At 40.9% G+C, this 22,234-nt stretch overlaps 1 protein-coding gene and 1 long non-coding RNA gene across 3 annotated transcripts in view; one reads left to right on the forward strand and one right to left on the reverse strand.

The window, feature by feature from the left end:
* Positions 1-7,217, reverse strand: part of PPP1CB (protein phosphatase 1 catalytic subunit beta) — a 28,912-nt gene extending 21,695 nt beyond the window's left edge. Inside the window, exon 1 of one of the 2 annotated variants that reach the window (XM_014877273.2) lies at positions 6,939-7,217. In XM_014877273.2, the coding sequence (XP_014732759.1) occupies positions 6,939-6,990 (52 nt within the window). In that variant the 5' untranslated portion in view covers positions 6,991-7,217. Of the gene's footprint in view, positions 1-6,137; positions 6,157-6,938 lie in introns of those variants that run through there. The other variant, XM_088162818.1, reaches the window with a different exon arrangement.
* A 6,411-nt stretch (positions 7,218-13,628) lies between these two features.
* On the forward strand, positions 13,629-21,797 carry LOC148224256 (uncharacterized). Its single transcript, XR_015802826.1, has 3 exons — positions 13,629-14,030; positions 17,817-17,943; positions 21,416-21,797. It is a non-coding gene; the product is annotated as an uncharacterized LOC148224256 (long non-coding RNA).
* The last annotated feature ends 437 nt before the right edge of the window (positions 21,798-22,234 follow it).

The raw sequence follows: 22,234 nt of genomic DNA on the forward strand, positions 1-22,234 counted from the left end.
CTAAAATTGCCTTCACTAGATGGCCTTGATATTAAATATTTTGCTGAAGAGCAGTGATTGGTTGTGAACTCATTTTAGCAGGCTTATTCAACATCAAGCACAGATTCACTGCAGAGTAGGAGACTGCAGAAACGTTTAATTGGAAAAAATCCCTAACAATGAAATGGTGTTATTCTACCCAAACTTGAATTTACATTCTTTAAATACATACTATTCAGCAAAATTAATACTCATGGAAAGAGGCTTTATTAGAAATGACTACGTAGAATTGCTTCAGGGATGCTCCAGTAAAGCCCATGAAAACATGCAACCTCTACCCATTCCTTTAGCTTTTCATGGACCACCTGCTGCCTTACACAGGAGTTCCATAAACTGATGTCATTCCGTATCATACATGGTTCCAAAAATTGCTGAATTCAATGCTGAAAGACGAGATCCCGTGTTGGTATTTACTGTTTGCTTAAGTACACGAGAACCTAAAACTCAAGCAATCAGCAAAACCAAAGGTAGAAGCCTCTCACAATGCTGCATTATACAGTGACAGTAATTCCTGTTCTAGTCTACTTGGAAAGCTAACCTAGCATAAAAATTTAATGAAACAAAGAATTTCAGCTTCTTTCTCAAAGGATAACTTTCTTTTCCCTTAAAGCAGTGCTAATAAAATTCCTAAAATTCAAGGAAGGTGAAGGTAAATTACAAAGTTATGAAGTAACTTCTGAGACGTACCAAGTAGAGATGTTAAGGAAGTTATGATACAAAAAATTGGGTGCAACTTCTGCACATCAGTGTCTCTGGTACTTGACCAATACAGTTACATGGGATATATACACAAAAAGCATATTCTCAAACTTGGTATAAAAAAAAAACAAAACCAAAAAACAAACATAAAATACCCCCCTCCAAACCCCTGAAAAGATGGTACTGTGAAACAAACACGTCCTAGTCAACGTACTAAGACAAATCACACAACAGAAGGTTCATTTCAACGTCAAATTCTAAACCAGACACTCATTACCTTTAGAGGCACCTCAGGCTGTAGTTAAGAGTGGATTTCCCCATACACCCCCCCTTCACAGAGTACTCATCTGATCTTACTCACTAACAGCCAAATATAGAATGCTGCCCTCACCACAGTCTAAGGTTCAGCAGCGCGGTTTCTTACTTTTTTTTAAAAAAGTTACACACCTACCTTTGGTGGTAACTAATGAGCATTTAAGAGAAATTTTAACACTTTACAGTTGCAGTGATCTTAAATAAGAACAGTGTTTCTCTCGTTTTATATGTGACTTAGCTGTGAGTGAGCAAGACACTGAATGACTCAAGTAAAACCTGCACTGCAAAGTATCTAAAGGAAGCAGTTACTGAACCATGGAGCCTTCAAGCGGCCGAAGAGCCCGACAGAATAAAGAGCCCCAGCGCACTGCCTGATGCAGGGCTCTTGGCCTTCAGTGCAATTTCTCAAGCCAACCATTCCATTCGTCATGCACTTATAAAGCTAAAGATGAAGTGGCTGATAGCTGCACTGCTGTACAAACTCAGAAACAAACTTCATTCTTCTATCCCTTCTCGCTGGTTAATACAGTATGTACCCTCCTAGAAACATACCAAAAACTGCCTAGTTTCTCCCTCTTTTTAAAGATTATTTTTAAAAAATCCTTTGCAAGCAACTCCTTTTTAAAGTTATTCTTGTTTATTTTTCTAGTAGCAAATTATCCAGTGATGTCATACCAAGCCAGGTAATAACTCTTGTTTATTGAGGATTCATCTCCATGGTTTATGTTGTTTTGCAACTGATCATTAAGGCCTATTTTATTTCTCTACAACTGCCTCTCTTTTTCAGCATCAGTTACGGAGCCTAGAACTACAAGCACCTCTACCATATCACAATACCACACCATCAGGCTGGCTGGATATATTAATTAGTTAAGACAGTAACAAAATAAGAAATGTTATTGACCACAGCACATTTGACCAAGATGCTCTATACCATTTAAAACTAATAAGGAAAAATCTCAATTATTTCACAAGAATTTAAAATCCAACTTTCACTTAACAAGTCAAGTAATGTTCAAATTTCTATATGTTTATCACAACCTGTAAGACTTCTGAAATCGTAAGAAAATGAAACTTGCAGCTTTCTTAGAAGACATCACATGACACAGTAAGAACACCATGCAAACAGCTTCATTAATGCAATTATAAAAATCACCCTTTTAGCTGAACATGGGAGCAATAACCATTCCCTATATTTACTTGTAGTCCAACAAGTCTCTTCTTGGATAAGTATTTCCCAGCTTCCTTGGTGCATTGGTACTACCCGAACCAGTAGCCCTCAGCCTCACCAAAAAGAAATTTGTTTAGAAAAAAGATCCACATTAAGTTCAGTCAGATTAATCCTAATTGTTCATTTTAATTAGGACAGCTAAATTTAGGCAAGCAAGGTGTCTTGCTCAGACAAGAAAAATTTGTTTGTACAGCAATATAAATGAAACCCCTTTACAGAAAGTCATCTTGTACCTAAGGTTACCATGTCTGTGTTTCCCTAAGTACATTCTCTCTTCCATATGGTTAACTCCCTAGTGTTTACTAACACAGACACCTATAAACTTAAAAGAGCACAGATTCATTCCAGCTGGGCTGCCTTATACCCAGAAATGTTAACAGACAGCACAGAAGCAGGAAGCCCAACACCCTGACAGAAATACAGAAATCTTACTTAACACACTGTTTACACAGCACTGTTTACAAGTCAAAGTTACACCTCTTCCAGTATCTTTGCTTTGACATACAGGCAACCTTTTCCACACACCACTAAATTCAAATCAGCTTAGTATCCGGCTTAAATGTAGAGCTGGTGCACCCATTTAGCTCAGCATTGTTGCAAATTTCAAGGCATTTCCCAGATAGGGATACATGGTATTCCTAGATGAGGCAAAACACAAGTAGCAACTTCAACTGCAGAGCCCAAGAGAAAAAAAAATCACATTGGGAAAAAACTTCTCTCTTCATATTGGAGAGTAGGATTCAGAGACACGTGAAACACAGCCTTCCAATACTTAATAGTGCTTATAAGAAATATGGGGACAGACTTTTTAATAGGGCTTGCTGCAATTGGACAAGGGAAATGGATTTATACTTTACAAAAAAAAAAGTAGGTTAAGACTAGCTATATGGATGCAATTCTTATACAGTGACAGTGATGAAACGCTGAACAGGTTGCCCAGAGAGGTGCTGGATGCTCCATTCCTGGAAACATTCAAGATCACACTGGACAGGGCTCTGAGCAACCTGATCTAGTTGAAGCTGTCCCTCTCACTGGAGAGGGGTTGGACCAGGTGACCTTTACAAGCTCCTTCCAAACCATACCATGTTATGATTCTGTATTCCACATCTGATGTGCTCATGGCAGTCTCATGTGTGCATATTCCTTTGCTGTCCGCAGTTAGAACAGACTGGGAAAAAAATCTATCCACCAGATGGCATAGCTGGGACGGTAGGAAGGAAAAAAAAAGAAACCAACCATGAAATAAGTACACACACTGAAGCAAAAATAAGACCACCATCTTCGTGTACCATAATACAGCTAAGCCTGACCTGTGATTCTGCATACCAACAGAAGAAGGAAACACGCTTGCAATTAATTTGGCTTATTCACTTTCAAGGTCACATATCACTCTAAGAGTCTTCTGGCAAAGCTATGGAATTCTGTATTTAAGTGACCTGCAAATCTTTGCAGATTCACTCATGACAGACAAAAAAACCTCAAAGTATCTCCAAGATAGTGAGGCACACATGTCAGAGCATCAGCATCTCCCTCATTCTTCTAGTAAAGCAACAGGAATGACAATTTAAATCTGGTAGATGGAGATAAAATAAAGCATTGCTATGTTCAGACTTTAAGTATACACTTGAGTTTTTACCTTCCTACCATTTCCAAACAATAGTTATTTAAAAGGTATCACTAACTAGTGGCCAAGTACTAGACACATCGCAAGAGAAAGTCAATTCAAAACGAGATCCTACCATTCCTAAATTCATTACTTAGCCAATGAATGGAGGATAAGAACTTGGTATATACAAAAGAATATGGAAATTATAAGCTAATGTCCTAGAAGACTATCAACATCCATTACACCCTGGTTCAGGTGAGTCTATGAAAACTACCTCTAAATTTAACTCAGGAGGTAATCGATCTGGCTTTCAGCACTCAAATAATCTCCGAAGTGAGTAAGTATACATTCAAGATAAACATGTGGGGACACTCCTTCAGGACTGGGAAGATGTTCTTGAACTCTCCCAGCTGTAGGCTATTTCATATTGATATCTCAAAAAGAAGCCAAAATCACAAACACAAAGAAAGTAATACAATCTAATAATAGTAGGTAATTCCAACCAAAAGGCAAGTTAACGTGTCATATAACCCAGAAGCAACAAGGATAAAAACAGTTAGAGCAACCTAATTAAAGTAGGAGCAATAACTCCTGACAGTTAATATCACAGCCTAGAAACAGGTGTCACCACCCAGCAACTCAGTGACAGCAGTGAAGTTTCCTATTGCTGTGGCTTTTGATACGTATTTGCTACCCTTGAAAAATAACGTGCAGCAGCTACACAACTGTAGATTGTTATTAAACTTAAAGCCATATAATTCACTTAAAGTAACCAAAAGGGCCAAACATATACTGCATGACAACATTTAATGAAAATGTCTTTTTTCTTATTTCACTGTGCTTACTCTACAAAAGCCTTGTTTCCTTATCCTTTTAAGTCAAAGTTGAAGTGTGAGTAATGGAGCCAAACAACTTGCTTTGAACAATTTAACTGGAGATAAGAGTCAACAGAAATTTTTCTGCGCAACCAGCGTGGGGAGGGATTCATACTCACTTCACCAGAACAGGTCAGCTAAGCAACAGCATGAGCTCCAGAATGTGAGCTGCCAATTGTACAAAAAAAAAAAAAAGCAAAACAAAAAAACCCCTTCATTGTTGAACACTGCTGTTTGAACCACAGCTTAGAATGCTATATGCTAGCAATGCAACAAATAAAAGATGTTTAAAAGAAAGCAAAAATAATCCACACACAACGCATTCCTTTAACTGCTGTCATTTTTTCCAAATAAAACCTGTAAGAATTACCTATTACATTTCAGATACGAGATGTTGTACAAGGCATTCCTCTGATGTAAGCAGATGACAAGCAGAAAGAAAGCACCCCATCCCCCTTAAAAATCTTCATAATCTCTGCTCAGAGTCAAAAACAGACTCAGAAAAAGAAAAATTACAAGCAAGGCTTGGTTCAGAAATTGTACATACATATATCCCTAAAGATTAAAGTACTATGGAAGACAAAAAGCACAAGTTAGGCTGCTGAAACACAAGGTAAGAACCATAACCCAAAAAGCTACAAAGTTGTAACACAAGTATTTATGGTGTATGCAAACTGTATGGAACAAATATTTTAAAAGTCTTCAGAAAAAAAAATAAACAGAGTAATATTTAAGAGGGAACAGAACAATCCAACAAGTTGCATGCCAAAACACTGCAGAATCCCCTCCTCTTAAAGCAATCCATATTTAAATTACTACATTATTGTGAAATAAGTATCTTTCAAATGTATTATTTAAAGTGTCTCAAAAACCCCAGAACCATAAATATACATGTATCTTAATGCCCTCCCCAAAATCTGCCCTAAAATGTCAACACTTACTAGGTTATTATTTACTTTGTCTTAAAAACCTACCTATTAATTTGTGTTACAACATCCATAAAAAGGGAGTTTTATCTGCATTAGCGATCTAAGAGAAACTTCAACTGATACTTGTTTCTTCATACTATACTACCCTGCATGCCTTAAACCACAAACATAAGCACAACTGTTCAAAGACTTTATATATTTTTAAATACTGATTTTGCTGCTCTTAATTTTCACATCGAAAAGGATGAGATAGTAGCTGCTAAGAAGTCCTTAAAGCCCTAAACCCCCTGCTTCGTAGTAACAAAACTGAACAAAACTCAGCCTTACAAAACTTGTTTCACTTCCAAACTATAGGTGCTCCATAAATTCCTTTCTATAAGCCTTCTGCAATGTGATCCAACTATCTAAGGAGTACAGCAACCAAATAAATGAACAGTGCATACCCATGCAAGTACTCTCATCTCATCTCCAGCATACCAGGTATTTGCTGAATGCGGAATGAAAGATTAATGGAAGAAGAGGCCCAAGAAGACTAAACATTCACAACATAACTTAAGGAAAATGCTAGCAATAATTCCTCAGCTTCTCCAAAAGCAGGCAATAAGTGAGCTTCTTCGTTAGTTTAAAGGGCAGAATCCTTATTTAATACACAGAAAACCCTTCACAGCCTTTATCGGCCACCCATGAGAGCCACTTCTGGAGACAGCCCCGTAGGCAGGCGGAGGAATGTCAGCGCACTAAATCCCTCTGCCCCCACCGACACTCACGTACACACAACCCCACACCTAACGCAGCTCGCAGACGTAATTTTACACACGGGGGACTGCGACTACAACCCGACCGGAGGGGCGGGGGGGGGGGGGGCAAAGGCCGCTCAGGAGCTCAGCTAGCGAGGCGTCCCCAGCTCGCCCCTCAGCCAGGCAGCTGCAGCCGGGTGAAGACGGGAAGACGAAAAACGAGGCTTTTTTTTTTTTTTTAATTCCTATTAAATAGGAAGGCAGCCAGACAGGGCGGGCACCCCCCGCGCACACCAGCCCCTCCTCCTCCCTCCGCGGGGCTGCAGGGCCGGGGCTCGGGGCACCAGCGGGACGCGCCGAGCCGAGCCCGCTCCCGGCCGCCACCCCGGGCCCGGCAGCGCAAGGAAAGGCGCTGCCCTCGATTGCCCCGCACCGCGCCGGCAGCCCCGGCTCTTCCCGCGGAGAGCGGCGGCGGTGCCCTCTGGCTCTCCGCGGCGCCCCGCTCACCTTCCAGCAGCCGGGTGATGAGGCTGTCCACGTTCAGCTCCCCGTCCGCCATTTTGTGGCCACCAGACTCGGTCCCGGGCGGAGAGAGGGCGGGGTGGAGGGCGCTCCACAGAGGAGGAGGAGCAGGGAGCGGCGGCCGCAGCGACAGTGGCTCCCCCCACCCCCCTCCGGCAGTCCCCGGCGGCCGCCCGGCTTCTCCCGCTCCCTCGCAGCTAAATGGGAGAACGCGGCCACCGCTCCTCCCCGCGCCTCCTCCCCCCTTCAGGAGCCGCCAGGGCGCATGTGCCGCCTCGCCCGCCGCGGCCGCTCCGCGCCCAGTAGTGCGCAGGCGCGGCGGGCTCGGCGGCGCAGGCGCGGAGCGGGTGCGGCCGTGCCCCGCTGGCCGCCGTGTGCCGGCTGCTCGGGCGGCTGCGGCGGGGCCGGGCACGGGAAAAAGGCTGGAAAATGAACCCCGAGCGCCTCCGTGTCACACGAGAGTCACCCTTCCGCCTGCTGGCACCGCACCTGTGCGATCTCGTAGTTTGTTAAAAATAATAATAAAAAAATGTCATAACTGGAACGGCGAGTTGAGCTCTTTACAGCGCTCTTCTAACGCAGCTGTGAGAGAAAACTCTGTGGTTCGTGTTTCACTGCGGCGGGACCTGCTAGTACTCCTAGTACTTTTTTGGTGATATCTGGAACTTTTTTTTTTTTTTTTTTTTTTTTTTTTGAGATGAGCTCCCTAAAGATATGTTTACATACTTCTGTCAGCAGATGCTTGCCTTGGATGGACAGAAAAGTGCTTTAAAATGTAGGTGGTGAAAACCCACTGTGAACTGGGAGAGCAGATAAATACGTGTATGTTGACAAAGTAACAAAGTGCAGATGTTCTAGAAAAAACAGACCTCTCCTTTATATGCCTAAATATAGATGTTGATGCAGAAACTTATCTCTGTGAGCTTGAACTTGAATTTTTCCATCGGTCCCTACAAGCCAGTGAAATCCTGCCACCTTATATAATGTCGAAACCCATTTTTTTATCTCTTGATTAGAAGAAAATGAGTATGAGCAAAACAAAAGCAATTAGGACAAGGTGGGGCCATGATTAGGTATCAGATGATGCTAAGCGTCCAGACAGTCAGGTGAAAAAACACTCATTTGAAATGCCTACACAGGTGAGCAGAATATATGAAAATAAAATTTCAACTCATCTGCTCATGATACCACATACAGGTTGTTTTTCAAATTCTGCTAGTATTGGAAATCTACCTTTTTTTTTTTTTTTAATCCTTACATGTTTTTTTTTTTCATTTTTCATTAAACTAGGAAAAATAATTGTTCCCTTTTTAAAAAGTTCATCCTTATCCCAACTACTTTATTGCTGCCAAAACTAATAGATCTGCAGTCCCTCTTGAGCTTTTAGGAATTGTCCCAGTTTTATTTCACACAACTGAACTGCCCTGGAGGCTATTTTAAGCCATCACAACATCAGGTTCAGACATAATAATATATTATCACTGAACATTCTGCATTGATAATTAAATGGGGATATGAAATTATCTTTCACTGCGGCATAAAAATATAATTAAGACATCTTCCCAAACTCCATAGGATGACAAACTTACAGGTACACTGAGCAAAATAATCCTCTAACAACTGTTTTTACTAGGCATGTCAGCATGTTCCAGAAACAATTCAGCAGCATATCATAACAACAACATAATTTAATGTAAGTAGAGATGCTATGAAAAAGAACGAGCTGCAAAAAAAAAAAAAAAAAAAAAAAAGCTCATTTCTTTCCTTTTAGATTCTGTGCTAGTGTCTTGTTTTATTGGGAACATGGCTGGGTGACAGCTACTGCCCAGCTGTACCTGGGTTGTCAAGTGGCTGGAAGGTCCCCTCACTGTGCTGCATAACCCTGCAAAGTTTGCACCCCCCTTTCTTTGTAGCTTGAGCAGGAACACAAATATGTGGGTTTCTCCCTCACTGAGTTAAAACTTAGCATGTCCCATCGGCATAATCCAAGTACAGCAAATAGAATTAAAAGCTCAGAGAATGAAGCTCATTGTCTGCTGTGATACAAAGAGAAATAGTCAATGAAAGCATTTTCTTTGGTCAAGGGTAGATGTTCAGTAATTTTTGGTGTTATATCATGCACAGATACAGGCCAAAGACAGCTAACTGGTTATTCAAGTACAAGGGGGAACGGGACTGATGTCTTGTGAAAATCTCATTAATAACGATCACTTTTCAAAATTGTCTTTCATTTATTTTGAAAATTCCACTCATGCCCAATGACTTTGACCAATGCCCACATCAAGACCACCTTTGCTCCTAACTTTCCCCTACTCGGTCTCAGTGTCATTTACCCAAAATCCCTCACGTGTCAACTTTCCTAATCCGCATGCTGTCTCAAGGTGTCCTTTAATATGCACTGCTCTTCTACTCAGCTTGTCAGATCTGAAAGACAGAAATTTCCAAAGAAAATGGCAAAACAGCTGTGTGTTAGTAAATGTCATTCCCTCAACTGTGACTGTGTAGACATGAGTTCTCACTTAGGTTGCTGTTGCTGGGAATTTGAGGGAGTTGCTTCCGCAGCTACAGAGAACTGATTCAGCATCTCTGCTATTACCTACTCTTTCCTGGACAGAACTTCTGCTATTCACTGCACATTAAAGTTAGTACACTACATACACTTTTATTTGCTATGGCCTTGCAACTTTCAAAAACCATTGCCCTCCTAGGTCTGTCATTAGTTACCTGGTAGACAGTACATGGCAGTATTTTACAGCGTTATCCCATCACTGTAGCTGGTTTCTAATGTTCTTTATCACCTTGGCAAACTGTAACTCAGCTGCAGCTCTTCTGTGGATGGGAGGGAGAGGCCAGTAGGAGCCATGTGGTTAGTTTCCCCGTGTGTGATTTAGGAGCATATCCTCTCTGAGTGGCAATAGCTAAATCATTGCTGGCTCCTCAGTGCCCTTTTCCAGTTTCTTACTTGAAACAGAAATTAGCGATCCAATTGACAGTGTATTTACTTAGGAGAGTTTGTTTACAAAAATATTTACAGATCCTATCTCTTTAGTCAGAAAGTACAAGAAACAGTGTTAAAGTAATCTCAAAATAAACAAAATCTGCAGATAACTTATTCCTATTTTGTCCAAAAAGCTTAGATTAAGAGATAGAAGAAGAAAGACCAACAGATCCTACTCTGTAGTACTTTATGACCCTTTTTTGTTTCTAAGTATTTGCACTAAAACTGGATAAATAATTGGTTTTGGTTATAACCTTTTAAGATGTAAAAATAAAATAATTATTCTTCTACACTGCACTAAACCCAAAATCTTCTCAACCTTCCTTACAAATTAAGGAGGAGAGTCCCAAACTAGCCAGTGGTTTGCATTTGGAGGCACGTAGCAAGGATGTGAAAAACTCTTCTCTGAACTCCTGCATCCATACTGGTTCTCTTGGTATCCCTGCCTAGAACTGCAACACTTTGTATAAAAAATAAAACACCCACTGGCCCAGGCACTCGAGTCTGAGTCTGTGTCCAATGAATGCCCCAATCATTCAGTGGTAGTGCTGTTCTGTCTCTCTTAAGGTAGTTTTTGTTTGAAACACATCAGGAGATCTTTGATTGAGACACAGATGCTATACTCATCAATGCTTTGCAATAGTATTTTTTGAAGAACAAGATGGTTTTGACCTTTGATCCCTGTGAATGTCATTATGCCATCATTGCCTTTTATGCATATTGAAAAGGCAGGGCAGGGCAGGTCTAGATGTTCCCAGAAAACAGATTGTTTATGTCAAAAACCAATGCTGAAACAGTTTGAAAAATTAGAATAGATATAGTAATTAAGACCTATATTGAAAGTCTTATTTTTTAAAGAAGAGCAACTTCCCCTGCCCTATCCTGACAACTCCCAGGTGAGTTAGAGAGTCTGGAAGGCAGGAGAGAGGCTCTCGGGAGCTGCTTGCAAAATAAGGACAAGGTGAAGCATAACCAGGGTTATGTATCACAGGTTACTTCATCTCTCTGTGTCAGAACTATTTAAGAGTGTGAGAAGCATTGTTTTGTTTTATTTTCTTTAAATTATATTTATTAGCATGTGATACAATCTCAGTTCCCCTGACAGCCTGTCCTACAGCCCACAAACTATGGGAAATACACTTGTTGAGGTGTTACTCCCCAAGTGAGGAAGGGGGAAGGACTTCTGAAGCAAAACAAGGAAAATAATTTGGGTCTGCAAGATCTGCAGTTTGCAGGATGTCAATCAAGCTTACTATTCCTCTGCTTTGGAGAGAAAAAATCTTCTCCTACTGTTTCCCGGGAAGGAACAGCTGCAAGAACTGAAAGTGTCTGTATCTATTTTCCTCAGTAAACATGGGAATATTTAGTTTCAGCAAAACCAGATGGTTTACGCCCTGTGAATATGCTGGCATTTGACACCAGCAGCCAGTTTCACAAAGTGCATGCAGAGAGTTAGAAAGAACTCCTTTAAACTCTGGGACCTGACACAAGAAATGAAAGCTCTGAAGGCAGAAATAACAGATTGACTAAACCCCCAACCTTTATCCAGAGATCTCCAAGTGCTCCCTAAATATCATTAATCAGGCTACATAACAGTCCATGAAGTGATTAAATTTTGACACACATTTCTTACGCTGAGGGTTACACTTAAAGTGAGAAGGCAAATAAATTCCTCTGGGTTATGTGGTGAGTCACGGTCTGGTCTCCTGTATGAGACTGTCTACATCTCCTCTCACCTGTGTGTCTCCAGTGTGCTGTGTCCTCAGCCATATTCCCAGGACACCATTTTTAAATGTGAAACCATCACAGTTAATAGCACAGGGACAGGATTGCAGTGTATGCAGCATAAATCACCATAGCTGGGGTATCTGAGTGCTCTATGGGGAATTTATAATACACTAAAGAGATTTATGAACAGCCCTCAAACCTCTTGCTAATGGCAGTTGCAGTGGGTGTTAAGTGACTGAAGATTCTTAATTATTTGATGATTTTTATTGATTTGTGTTGTTATTGCTTAACATGACTCTGTAGTAACAAGGCATCTGTCAATCTGAAAGTGTTTTCCAGCCAGTGAATTATTAAAGTATGTGATTCTCACAGGTTCTTACTGTCCTATTGGACTGCTGCGAGGCTGATGTGGTTGGCTCAAGAGCACTCACAGCTTGCAGGGCAAGGCTATGGGGGGGCTTTGGGCATCGCAGTCACTGATGGATGCACCCCGTGTTCCTGACCCAAATCTGCTCCTGCTGATTCTCTGTTGTCTGCTGCACATAAAAGCAGGCTTGGGAAGGATTTCTTTTTGCCTACAATTTCAGGGGGAACCTTCCCACAAAAGCGCATTAATTCACGACTTAGTTAAATACAAATTTACGGTGAATCACTAGGTATTGCTTCTCCTTTGCCCTACAGCCATGACCCCTAAAGGGGTTCCAGTCCTGGTTCAGGACACAGCAAAGGCCTGCAAAATCTCCTACAGTTTCCTGGAGAAGAGCTGTGCTGTGCTCCAGTTTATCCCATCGTCTGCATGACGGAGGGTGTGCCACCGAGCACACCTGCCCTGCAGTTGAGGCAATGCTATAATTTAATATACTTCGTGATCAGCATTTCAAGAGTTTGAATTTGCTATTTCTCCATTATGTAATTACATAATAATAATAATTTAACTAACATAATGTACGTGGAGTTTTGCTGTTGCTTCTTATGTAAATTAGAGATATTTAGCAATATGTTGCAAAATGTATATGTCTATTTCAGACTGAGATGTAAGAAGTTACTTATGATTCAGAATAAAATAAAAAGAAGCTGTTGGAAAGACCTATTTTATAAAGAAATAACTATTTAATTATAACTCTTTGTCCCACGGCTTATTCACTAATGTAGAAACTGCAGAGTTTAAAAATGTTTAAATTTTAAAAAAGATAAAAAAAAACCCCTCTGTTCTTCTGTCTCTTTAGAGAAATTCAGATACTTAAATGTAGGTTCAGAAACTGGAATTATATACAAATGAGGAATTTGAGCCTGAATTTTGGAAAAGTAGCATGAACAACTAACTAAACATGAAGGAAATAGCTAATCTTTGGGTAGAAAAGAACACTTATTTTAGTTGTTAATCTGCTCATAAGAAGCAGAGACATTCTGTATTGAAAGTATGCTCCAGAAGAACTTATACAGAAATATAAAGTCAAATTTAGATATCAAAACATGTCAGACAGCTTGACTTCTACCAAATTGTAGCAAACACTTGTCATTCCTATTAAATTATGAGGCATTTTTATTATCTACTAAGTAACCTAATTTAACCCTGTTGTTCCAAAAATAGTTTGTTTGCATACAGTATGGCTCAGAAGAATGGGAGATGGGTGAGACCACAGCAATGAATCACACTGACAGGTTTAAGCCTTGAGTCAGCAAGACTTGGCCTTACTCTCAGACCTGGGTGGGCTTGATTCAGAGGAGGCCATGGCTGTCATTTGGGTTTGGGGTTGTACACCATGGTCTCCCAAAAGTGTATCCCAGGTCTGCAGAAACACACGTGGCCGTGGCTGGCCATGCTGCACTTTCCCTGGTGCCAGCTCTGGCTGGAGGTGGTCATTCCAAGCTCCTGCTCTCCCTCCCACAGTGTGATTTGGCATCCTTGGCACCGTGCTGATGTGCTTGTGGGACTGCACTGAAAATCAGGTGTCCGCAGTGATCCAGATGAATAACAACCCCCTCTGGCTCTCTGGAAAGCAGTAGCTTTACCCCATGTTGCCCTGGGTGATCTGGTGCACAGCAACCTCCCAAAGAGAGGCGTCTCAGCCCAGCTGAACACTGAAGACTGTGGCATGAGGCAGAAACAGGCAGAGGCTGGTGGAGGAGGGGGCTGGCTGAGCAGCCCCCCAGAGTGATGGTGTGGGGTAGCTGTGCCATCAGCAGGCTAGCAGGGCGGCTACAGCCCCCAGCCGCGGCTCTCACATCCTACTGAGTCATCCCATGCCTCCAGATAAGCCTTGTGCCTTATCGTGCCTCAGCCTGCCACCTGCAAATCAGCGATAACAACATTTAAATAATTCAGAAGAACGCAGCAGGGCTTAATGGAGGTTTGTAATATGTTTTGAACTCCTTACATACAGTAGTGTGGAATTTAAGGTATCGCTGTTACGGAGCGTGTTGCTAGTAGTGCTGTCTTCCTTTAATAATCCCTGCAAACTCCCTGTCTTCCCACTTTCGTTATTGGTGCTAGGCTTTGGTGTCTTTGTGTTGCTTGGACACCTTCTAATTTAAATTTCATGTTTTGATTTCTGGGTGATAACTTCAAACACCAATTTTCTTCTGCTACGCTATGCAGCCTTTTGCTCATTTTAATGAAACCTAGCAACCATAATGTAAATTGGAACAGCCCATTAGACTATTGAAATCCCTGAAGATTTGAATTATTCACTATTAACAGAACTTGTATAATTATAGGTTAAGATATCACTTAAGTATTTAGCATACATCAGCTCCACTGTTAATTTTTAGCTCTTGATCTGTATTAGTAACCTCAGCTTGCTAAATTAAAGGATATGCCTCCAATTAGCCTAAATTTAACATTCAAGAACACATCTCTGGTGGGATGATGCTTATAAGTTTAGAACATCCAGGCAATTTCAGCTGATCTACTAAGTCTCTATCACAAGTGAAAAACATTTTCTTACAAACGCTTCCATGACTTTCATAGGGGTAAAAGAAAAAAGGACAAACCTGCATTTTGTGTAAGATCCAAAGTCAAAAAGTGTGATAAGCATTTCAGTCCTCTGCCCCTGTAGGGATGCTCAAAAAAGTTTGTACCTGGGACAGAGGCAATTGGGGCATTGAATGAGGACCTTCAGAAACCAAAACACATAGTCTAAGGCAAGAAGAAAGCATTGAGATACATATAAAAAAAGGGAGAGCACTCACATTATTAGCAAAAAAAACCCCAAACCCAAACCAAACCAACACAGTAAAAAACAAACCAGCAAAAAGCTGTTACTTTTCCCCAAGAACTTTGGCTGTGTTTAACACAGCAGGGCTGGGTAGGACACTTCTGTTTGTGCCCTGGACATGTTAGATATGTACTACAGTGCAGGCAGTTGTGACACCTGTGGAATGTGTGCTCCTCGCAGAGTTTAGTGCTCTAAAAACAACACTCTGCGCAAGCTGGGTGTCAGAGTTAAGCAGTGTAAATCCCTCATTCAAAGCTGAGCTCCTTTTTTGGCATTGTGCCCAGGAATCTTGAGCATCTTCTTTCCAATTAAATGACCAGAAAAGTTAGTGTGACAGAGTTAAAATCTCATGTGCTCAACCATTGAAATAAGAGTGCTTTCTGATCAGAGTAAACTGTAATTGGCTGGTTAGGGATTTAATAACAGGATTTCAGCTACCACTGGGTAGTTTTAACTCCTTCTTGAGGGTCAGAAACATGGCTGCAGTATCTTCCATAACACTGAATATTTATCTTTTTTTCCTCAGAGAGCAATGAGATGACTCTCTGTTTGGTAGTGCAAAAATTGGCTCTTCTGTTCCAACAGGAAGGAAAGATTCCTGGTAACCATCTGTGTATTTTTCATAGCATTTGATACCTGCTTTAGATGGTTTGCTTGCACTACATAGTCCTAGGTGATCACACTTTCACTTCTGGAAAGCCCTTTTAAAATATGTAGCTAGAAATTGGTTTAGGCTTCAACACAAATAATGAGTCTGTTCACACATGCTGGTCAAAAGCTGGAATAGAATCTTAAAGCTTTTGTCTTGGCCAACACTGAGAAAAAATACAGCTTTTGACAGTATCCTCTCTTATATCCATAAATTCAATAAAATAAATTTCAGTAAACATGAGTGATCTTTTAATGAGGAGAAATGCAGTGCACTTGTTAGTTGTATAATTGTGTCATAAGTATAATTCAAAAAATGGTTGCTTATATTGATGACTGTCTCCATAGGAAAGCTCTAGGTCATAAATCCCCTTGCTGGGAAAGCTGCTTATAAACTTATAATGGCAACCATTACAGAGAAGGGAGAAAGCACTAAACTGGAAAATGGAATTAAAAATGTAATAGAGCCCAAATTATTCAAAGCTTAGTCATGACATTCATTCAGCAAAACTTGTTGCAAAGTGTGGATTTTATTGGAAACAATTGGAGTCTAAAGATTATACTACTAATACCTAACTTTGGTGTATCCAGAACAAATGAAAAAGAAAAAGGAACATTTTCAGCTCAGAGCACACTGAGGATTTTTCCAGGGTTGTTGTTTTTTTTCCACTCAGGAAATTGGACCGTGTCATATAAAACCTTTTGTCATGTTAAGTAGTCACTGTAGTATGTGCATCTTTTTAGTTAGATCTCCAAAATTATGGGGGTGGCTCACTCCTTAGGCAGTTCCTTCTGGCCATGCTAAATTTCAAAACCATAATGCCCATAGTTGTCCTACCAGCCTCCAAATGAGGGCTTTGGTTGGTGAATCTCAGATTTGTGACGTCCTCCATGTGCTTGCAGTCCTGTTTCTGAGCACCCAGGTGTGCTCCAAGCACAGGCAGCACTGATATTCCAACAACCTCTGTTTCATGAGGCTCCTCAAACTTACCATTCCTTTGGCTGTATTGCTCGTCCCTGATTCCAGGATTATTTGTGTCCTGTGGAAAGTAGATGCCATCTAGTATAAAATACATTAACAGCTCTGAGAGTAAGGACCAAAGCTGAGGTGCCTGATTAATTCAAGGCAGCTCGCTGATGAGCACATGGGGTTTTTCATCACCCTTTGGAGGCTGCTTATTCTACTCTGTGGTTGCTGGGAATGTCTGTAAGCCTGACTTGAGTGCTTTGAATCACCCTACATGGACAGGGACTGACTTCTCAGCCCTTGCAATGTCTCAGTAGAGCTGCCTAAGCAGTCTGGCCTCCTCCTCTGCCTCTCCTTGTGTGGGTTTATGCCTGACCCCTTGCAGATTTCTCTTTAAAACTATCAAATGTTTGAGTTTGGATTTCTCTCATCTACTCTGGAATTTTACCTTTAATTACTTAGAACAAAGACTTTTCCCATTCTAATTAAACACCTTTTGCCTCAAGTGCAGACTATGCATGCTTTTGCATGATCATTTACTTTTAAGATTTTGAAAGCATTTTTCACTTGCATGCTCCAGATGGCTTGCCAGTGACAACATTCATGCATTTAGTTCATTTCTCTCATTAAGCCTGTGGATTTTCAAAATATTTCTGGAACATGATCTTACAGTTTTCTCTTTCTTTCTCTCTTATTTTTTTCCTTTGCCCTTTTCAACCCAAATGCAAGAAAAAGTACAAAAGAGGTGTTTCCATGTCTGACTTGATGTTGGGGCTTTTTGGATGGGGGAAGAATGGAAAGGGTACGGCCAGAACTTACTAAATTAGTGATGTCAAGAGTCAGAAATACAACAGGCGGGTACAGTATGGCTCAGTTGCTGTAACGCTTTAAATCTGACCTCCTGCCCAGCCTTCCTGGGTACATCTGCTCTGTGGCTTGGAAGGATGAGCCAAGCTATCAACAACTTGAGCTGGTAAGGTTTCCTCACACAGCATCACAGAGATGCAGTCTAACCACACCAGCCCATCCACAGACAGGAAAAAAGTCTCCTGCAGCTGGTTATGGCAGCCAGAGCCAGCAGCTGTACGGGGAGAGGGAGAACCTATTCCATGCAGGGCACAGCCTGCCTGGTGTCCCAGAATGTCTCTTAAATCCCTTTTGTCCCAGCTGCTCCCGTGCACTGATTAGTAAGGAAGTTAGAGCTGGCACGAGTTACACAGGAGGTTGAAAAGTCACATAAATGTGTAAGTAAGTAGGAGTAGGACGAGCAGAACTAATTTTTTGCATGTTTTTGTACTTCCCAGGGTGTTGCTTTTCTCATTGTACCACCCTCTGCTAGTGGGAGAGTCCCATTAAAGCAGCCTTTCTCTGAAGGATCAGGCCTGATCCTCCCTCTCAGGTGGGCTGGCATCCTTCTGACGACTTCTGAAGGTAAGAGTCAGACCCACTGTGTGGCTGGGGAAGTTTTGGAAAACAAATTATACTTTGTTAAGTGGTTAGAAGTCAAGCTGACTTAAATAAGCACTTAGCTCCAGTTTACACTTAAAAGTTTTGTCGTGCTGGTAGAGTTCTGCCAGTAAACTCCTCCTACATAATTAGAGGCTTTTTGCCTATAAGATGCATTCCAGTCTGGCAAGTGATATAAGCCATAACATCAAAACCACCACTTCTATTTTCTTTTTGCCTTTCCCCCCCCGCCCCCCCGGTGTTATTGTGCCTATGCAACGGCTTTTGTTGAAGTAGTTATGTCATAAAAATCACCCTACAAAATACAAAGCCTTCAAGTGCAAACTAAAACCTTGTCTACCCAGCCAGATGTTAGTGTGCTTTAAATATAGTTATGGAAAATCAAGGTAAATTTGTTAGAACATCCTGACCACAACTGAACAGTCACCAGGAGGAATTAAATCCCATTCAGCACTATATGAGGTAACCATATATCCAGAGTGGTATAATTTAATTTGACTTTTTCATAGCTGTGGTTGGACAGGGACTGTTCAGCTTGCCTTAAACTATATCAAATTTTAATAAGGCCAGAATGAAATCTGCTTTATTTCAGTTTATTTTTTACTAGCATTATAACATATTTATTCTGACATCTGTTACTTTGGTTGTCATCTCAATTAAGGGTGTTAAGCATTCTTCCTTTTAGGCTTTCATATTCATTTGCCATATTTTTTTTGATACCATGAACTCTAAGCCTATCTGGGATCCCAGTGGAAAAGTCTGTCACTTTGATACTCCACTGGATCTTTAAATGCAGACCCCCTAAAATTCTTTAATTGCCTAAGTTAAATTATTTCCAAGCGTTAATATAACAGATTATCAATACAAATTACAATATATCTTCTTAGGTGAGTATCCCTTGCTAAGGGATGTCATTAGGCACACTCATATTCATTTTCCCCAGTAGAGAGTAATTTGGTCTTGCATTTCTAATATCTACTACATTTTCATGATTTTTCTTTTACATGAATGTTGCTAGCTTTCCCCAACAATGCTAATGCTACCCTTCAGAAAACAATGACAAGTTTTTATAATCGGCAAGGGTAGGACTGAAGAAGTATCTGAAACTTATTTATTAGGTCCCATAGAAAATCAATACTATCTTACACGTACAGTGCAAGTTTCACTTACTGATATCCAAAGTCCATCTGCTAATGAAGGACTGGAGCCAGATCTGCCCCAGAATCAGTCACAGTTTGTTACTGAATTCAGAGGAGGTTGATTTAGGCCTATACTAAGTATAAGAGAAACCTAATTTTTCTCTGAGTTGCAGTTAATTCTGCAGTGTGATGTGGACCAGCTCAATCAGCTCTGCTTATTTCCCAGACGTGAGAATGCCCATGCTGTAAGAACCAGCGAGCAGTGTGACAGCTGAACAGTTTGTTAAGCAACAGTCAAAGCAGGAAATGCACAATGCTATATGCCAGTGATATACCACTGGCAAATGTGACGACATAAACAGCCAAGCTGGAATTAAACTAGGCATTATATCTTTATTAAAGAATGCACTGGGGGTTTCCTACTTGCATAGATAGGGTTTGTGCCTCACTCCAGGCAGGTATTGTTGCTCATGATATGTTTGTACTGGATCTGGCAAAGAGAGCCTGTCATGTCACTGTGACCTCTGTAAGACTTCACGTGACAATAATCCTTGAAGAGATCCCTGCCACCAGCACTTAAAGCTACAGAAAGGATAAACTGAAAGGCTGAACCAGGAACCAGGGGTGCAGTAGAGTACTGGCACGTGCTTTCAATCATGGTGTACTAAATAGACACAGTGACTGAGGTTTTCAGAGGACCATGAGAAAATCAAACACTGGGATATGTTTTTGTATTGTTTTTTGGTCTGCAAAAACAGTGAAGGACTAGTGGCTGATATTCCACTTCAGGCCAGAGGCTCACATTGAAATAATGAAATTCTTGCTTCACTACTCAAGCAAACAGACCCAAGAGCATTTTTTCTAAACACAAACAAAGTGATGCAAATGCAGTTTTGTTGCTGGCACACAGCCTCCATCCGTATTGCAACCATTACTTTTGCTTTGGTGGCAGGCTGAAAACAAAATATATGTAAGTCTACATAGCTGTTTAAGGTCAATCCTGCCAGGCTAACAGTAGGGTTTTCTCTGACCATCTATTTACCACCTATCATTGTCATCTCTATCACCACAGGAGAGTACCTTTGTTCTAAGTGTTTGCTATTATCCTCTGCAGCACCAATTGATTTCCCAGTACAGATAATAATAAACACCCATAACAGTTACATAATCCGCCCGCAATTTTCCAAGAGAGGACATAAAAAATTATGCCTGTGAAAAGCAGAAAATTTCATCTTTAAAGATTATTGTATAATTTTGGTAAATAGCCTTAAAAGTATAATTCTAGTGTAGAAGTGGGAACTACACAATTCCAAATATTCACTAGTTGTTATGGATCTTTTAGCTCCAGGCCACTGAGTGAATCTGGACCGGGTGAATAGTGACAGAAAGTTGCTACTGCCTGGCAGCCAAGGGGAGAAGTGGTGTTCCGTCCCACTCAGGTTTTTCATGGGCTGCTGACCACAATACAAAGATCCTGGACTGAACAATGTGCACAGATTAATCATCTGACTCTGAGCTGGGAATTATCCCTTTTAATCGGGGTAGATAAGCAATTGCCCTGTATGGCAAGCAGTCTTACCATTGCCCTTTCTGTATTTATCATATGAAAAATGAGTACAGGCAGACCTGTAGCCAATCCAAATTGTCAGAGTTTGGGTCATTGATTTCAGAGTGATTACCATTGCTTAAGCTGCTGAGGAGCTTGTCCAACAGGGTTTTTATACATTGATGAAGCCAGATTTTTTGTGAGCATTACATACACTTCTTATATATATCTACTGTAGATTAATTCTCCCATCTTTTAAAGTTATAAAATAAGTTTCTCAAATTACTTGCAATCAGTCAATCAATCAATCGCCAATGCATCGGATTTTTTTCCACCCTCTTACTATACCAGATTTCATTAATTTTACAGCACATTGAAGTAAAACACACAGATTTAGATTAAGCCTGGGCAAGTGGAAGATTTCATCTCCTCATGGAGAACGTGGGGTGACAACAAACCCGACATGGGGGTTGTGTCTCATGGCTGGCTCGTGGTCTGCACTGTTATCAACCTGGGCAGCATGGGTCAGCCTGGCAAAACAGCACCATGTTTACCCTTTGGTATTCCTAAATGAGATGTTCCAATGTCCCTTTAACGTCTCTGCAGCTGCTACTTCATATTTATGTGGTGCCACACATCTTCTCACCTGCCAAGAGCCTTAAGTCACAAAACATAAAATAAAACCCCAAAACATCTCACCCCAGCCACAGCAATATGCACTTTTTCATCGTTTACTTGGTTCTTTTTACAGCAAGGAAATATTTCTTCTGGGGAGAGGCACCAGGACCCACTGATCTACTGACTGATGTCAAATTGGCAGATCACACACAGCCTCCTCAAAGCTTCTCTGTGCTGAGTATCCCATTTTTCCAGTGGCTTGGAAAGCCTGACCTCCTGAAGGGGAATTTACTCAAGTAAATGCCGCTTTCCCTAATAGCATATTCTCTCGCCAACACTCATCTTGTCAATGAGCTGTTCCATGGCCATTAGTGACACTGGCTTCACAGTGGACCAAATAAATGTTTTGTGTGCTTGAAAAAGATCTGGTGCATTTGACTGGAGCTGTGAACGAAACCAACTTTGGCTTCAAGGAAGAAAGTTCACTGAAATAAAAGTTTGGTGATTGTAACAGAGGTTAAAGTTTTTTGACCTGGGGTGAATTTCAGCTTGAAAGGAGGGTAAATTGAGAACGTGCAAAGACTTGAAGAATAATTCCATAAAGAAAAAAAGTACTTTATCAGATAAGCATTCACATTAATTTTTATTCAATCTCATTCAATGAAGTTATTTTTTTTCGTGCAAACAGATGATGTTAAGATTAGTTCTGAACTCCTAGACAAAGTGGTTGGTTTCTGTTTCTGATCCATGACTGAATCCTCAATGAGAAGAGGACAAAAGAGAGGTTCTGTGGCACAACAGCAGACAAATGCAGAGCCTACAGTCCTGGGAGGGGACTGAGAGGGGCAGGCCTGAAAAGAGGCATCATAACCATTTGCTTGTCAAGGAAAGTGTGAGGTAGGAGCAAGACAAATCTTTCTGTCAAGCTTTGGTGAGGACAGGAGAACATTAC

This window comes from Sturnus vulgaris, chromosome 3 (genome assembly GCF_052056855.1).
Source record: "Sturnus vulgaris isolate bStuVul1 chromosome 3, bStuVul1.hap1, whole genome shotgun sequence".
Classification (NCBI taxonomy): Eukaryota; Metazoa; Chordata; class Aves; order Passeriformes; family Sturnidae; genus Sturnus; species Sturnus vulgaris.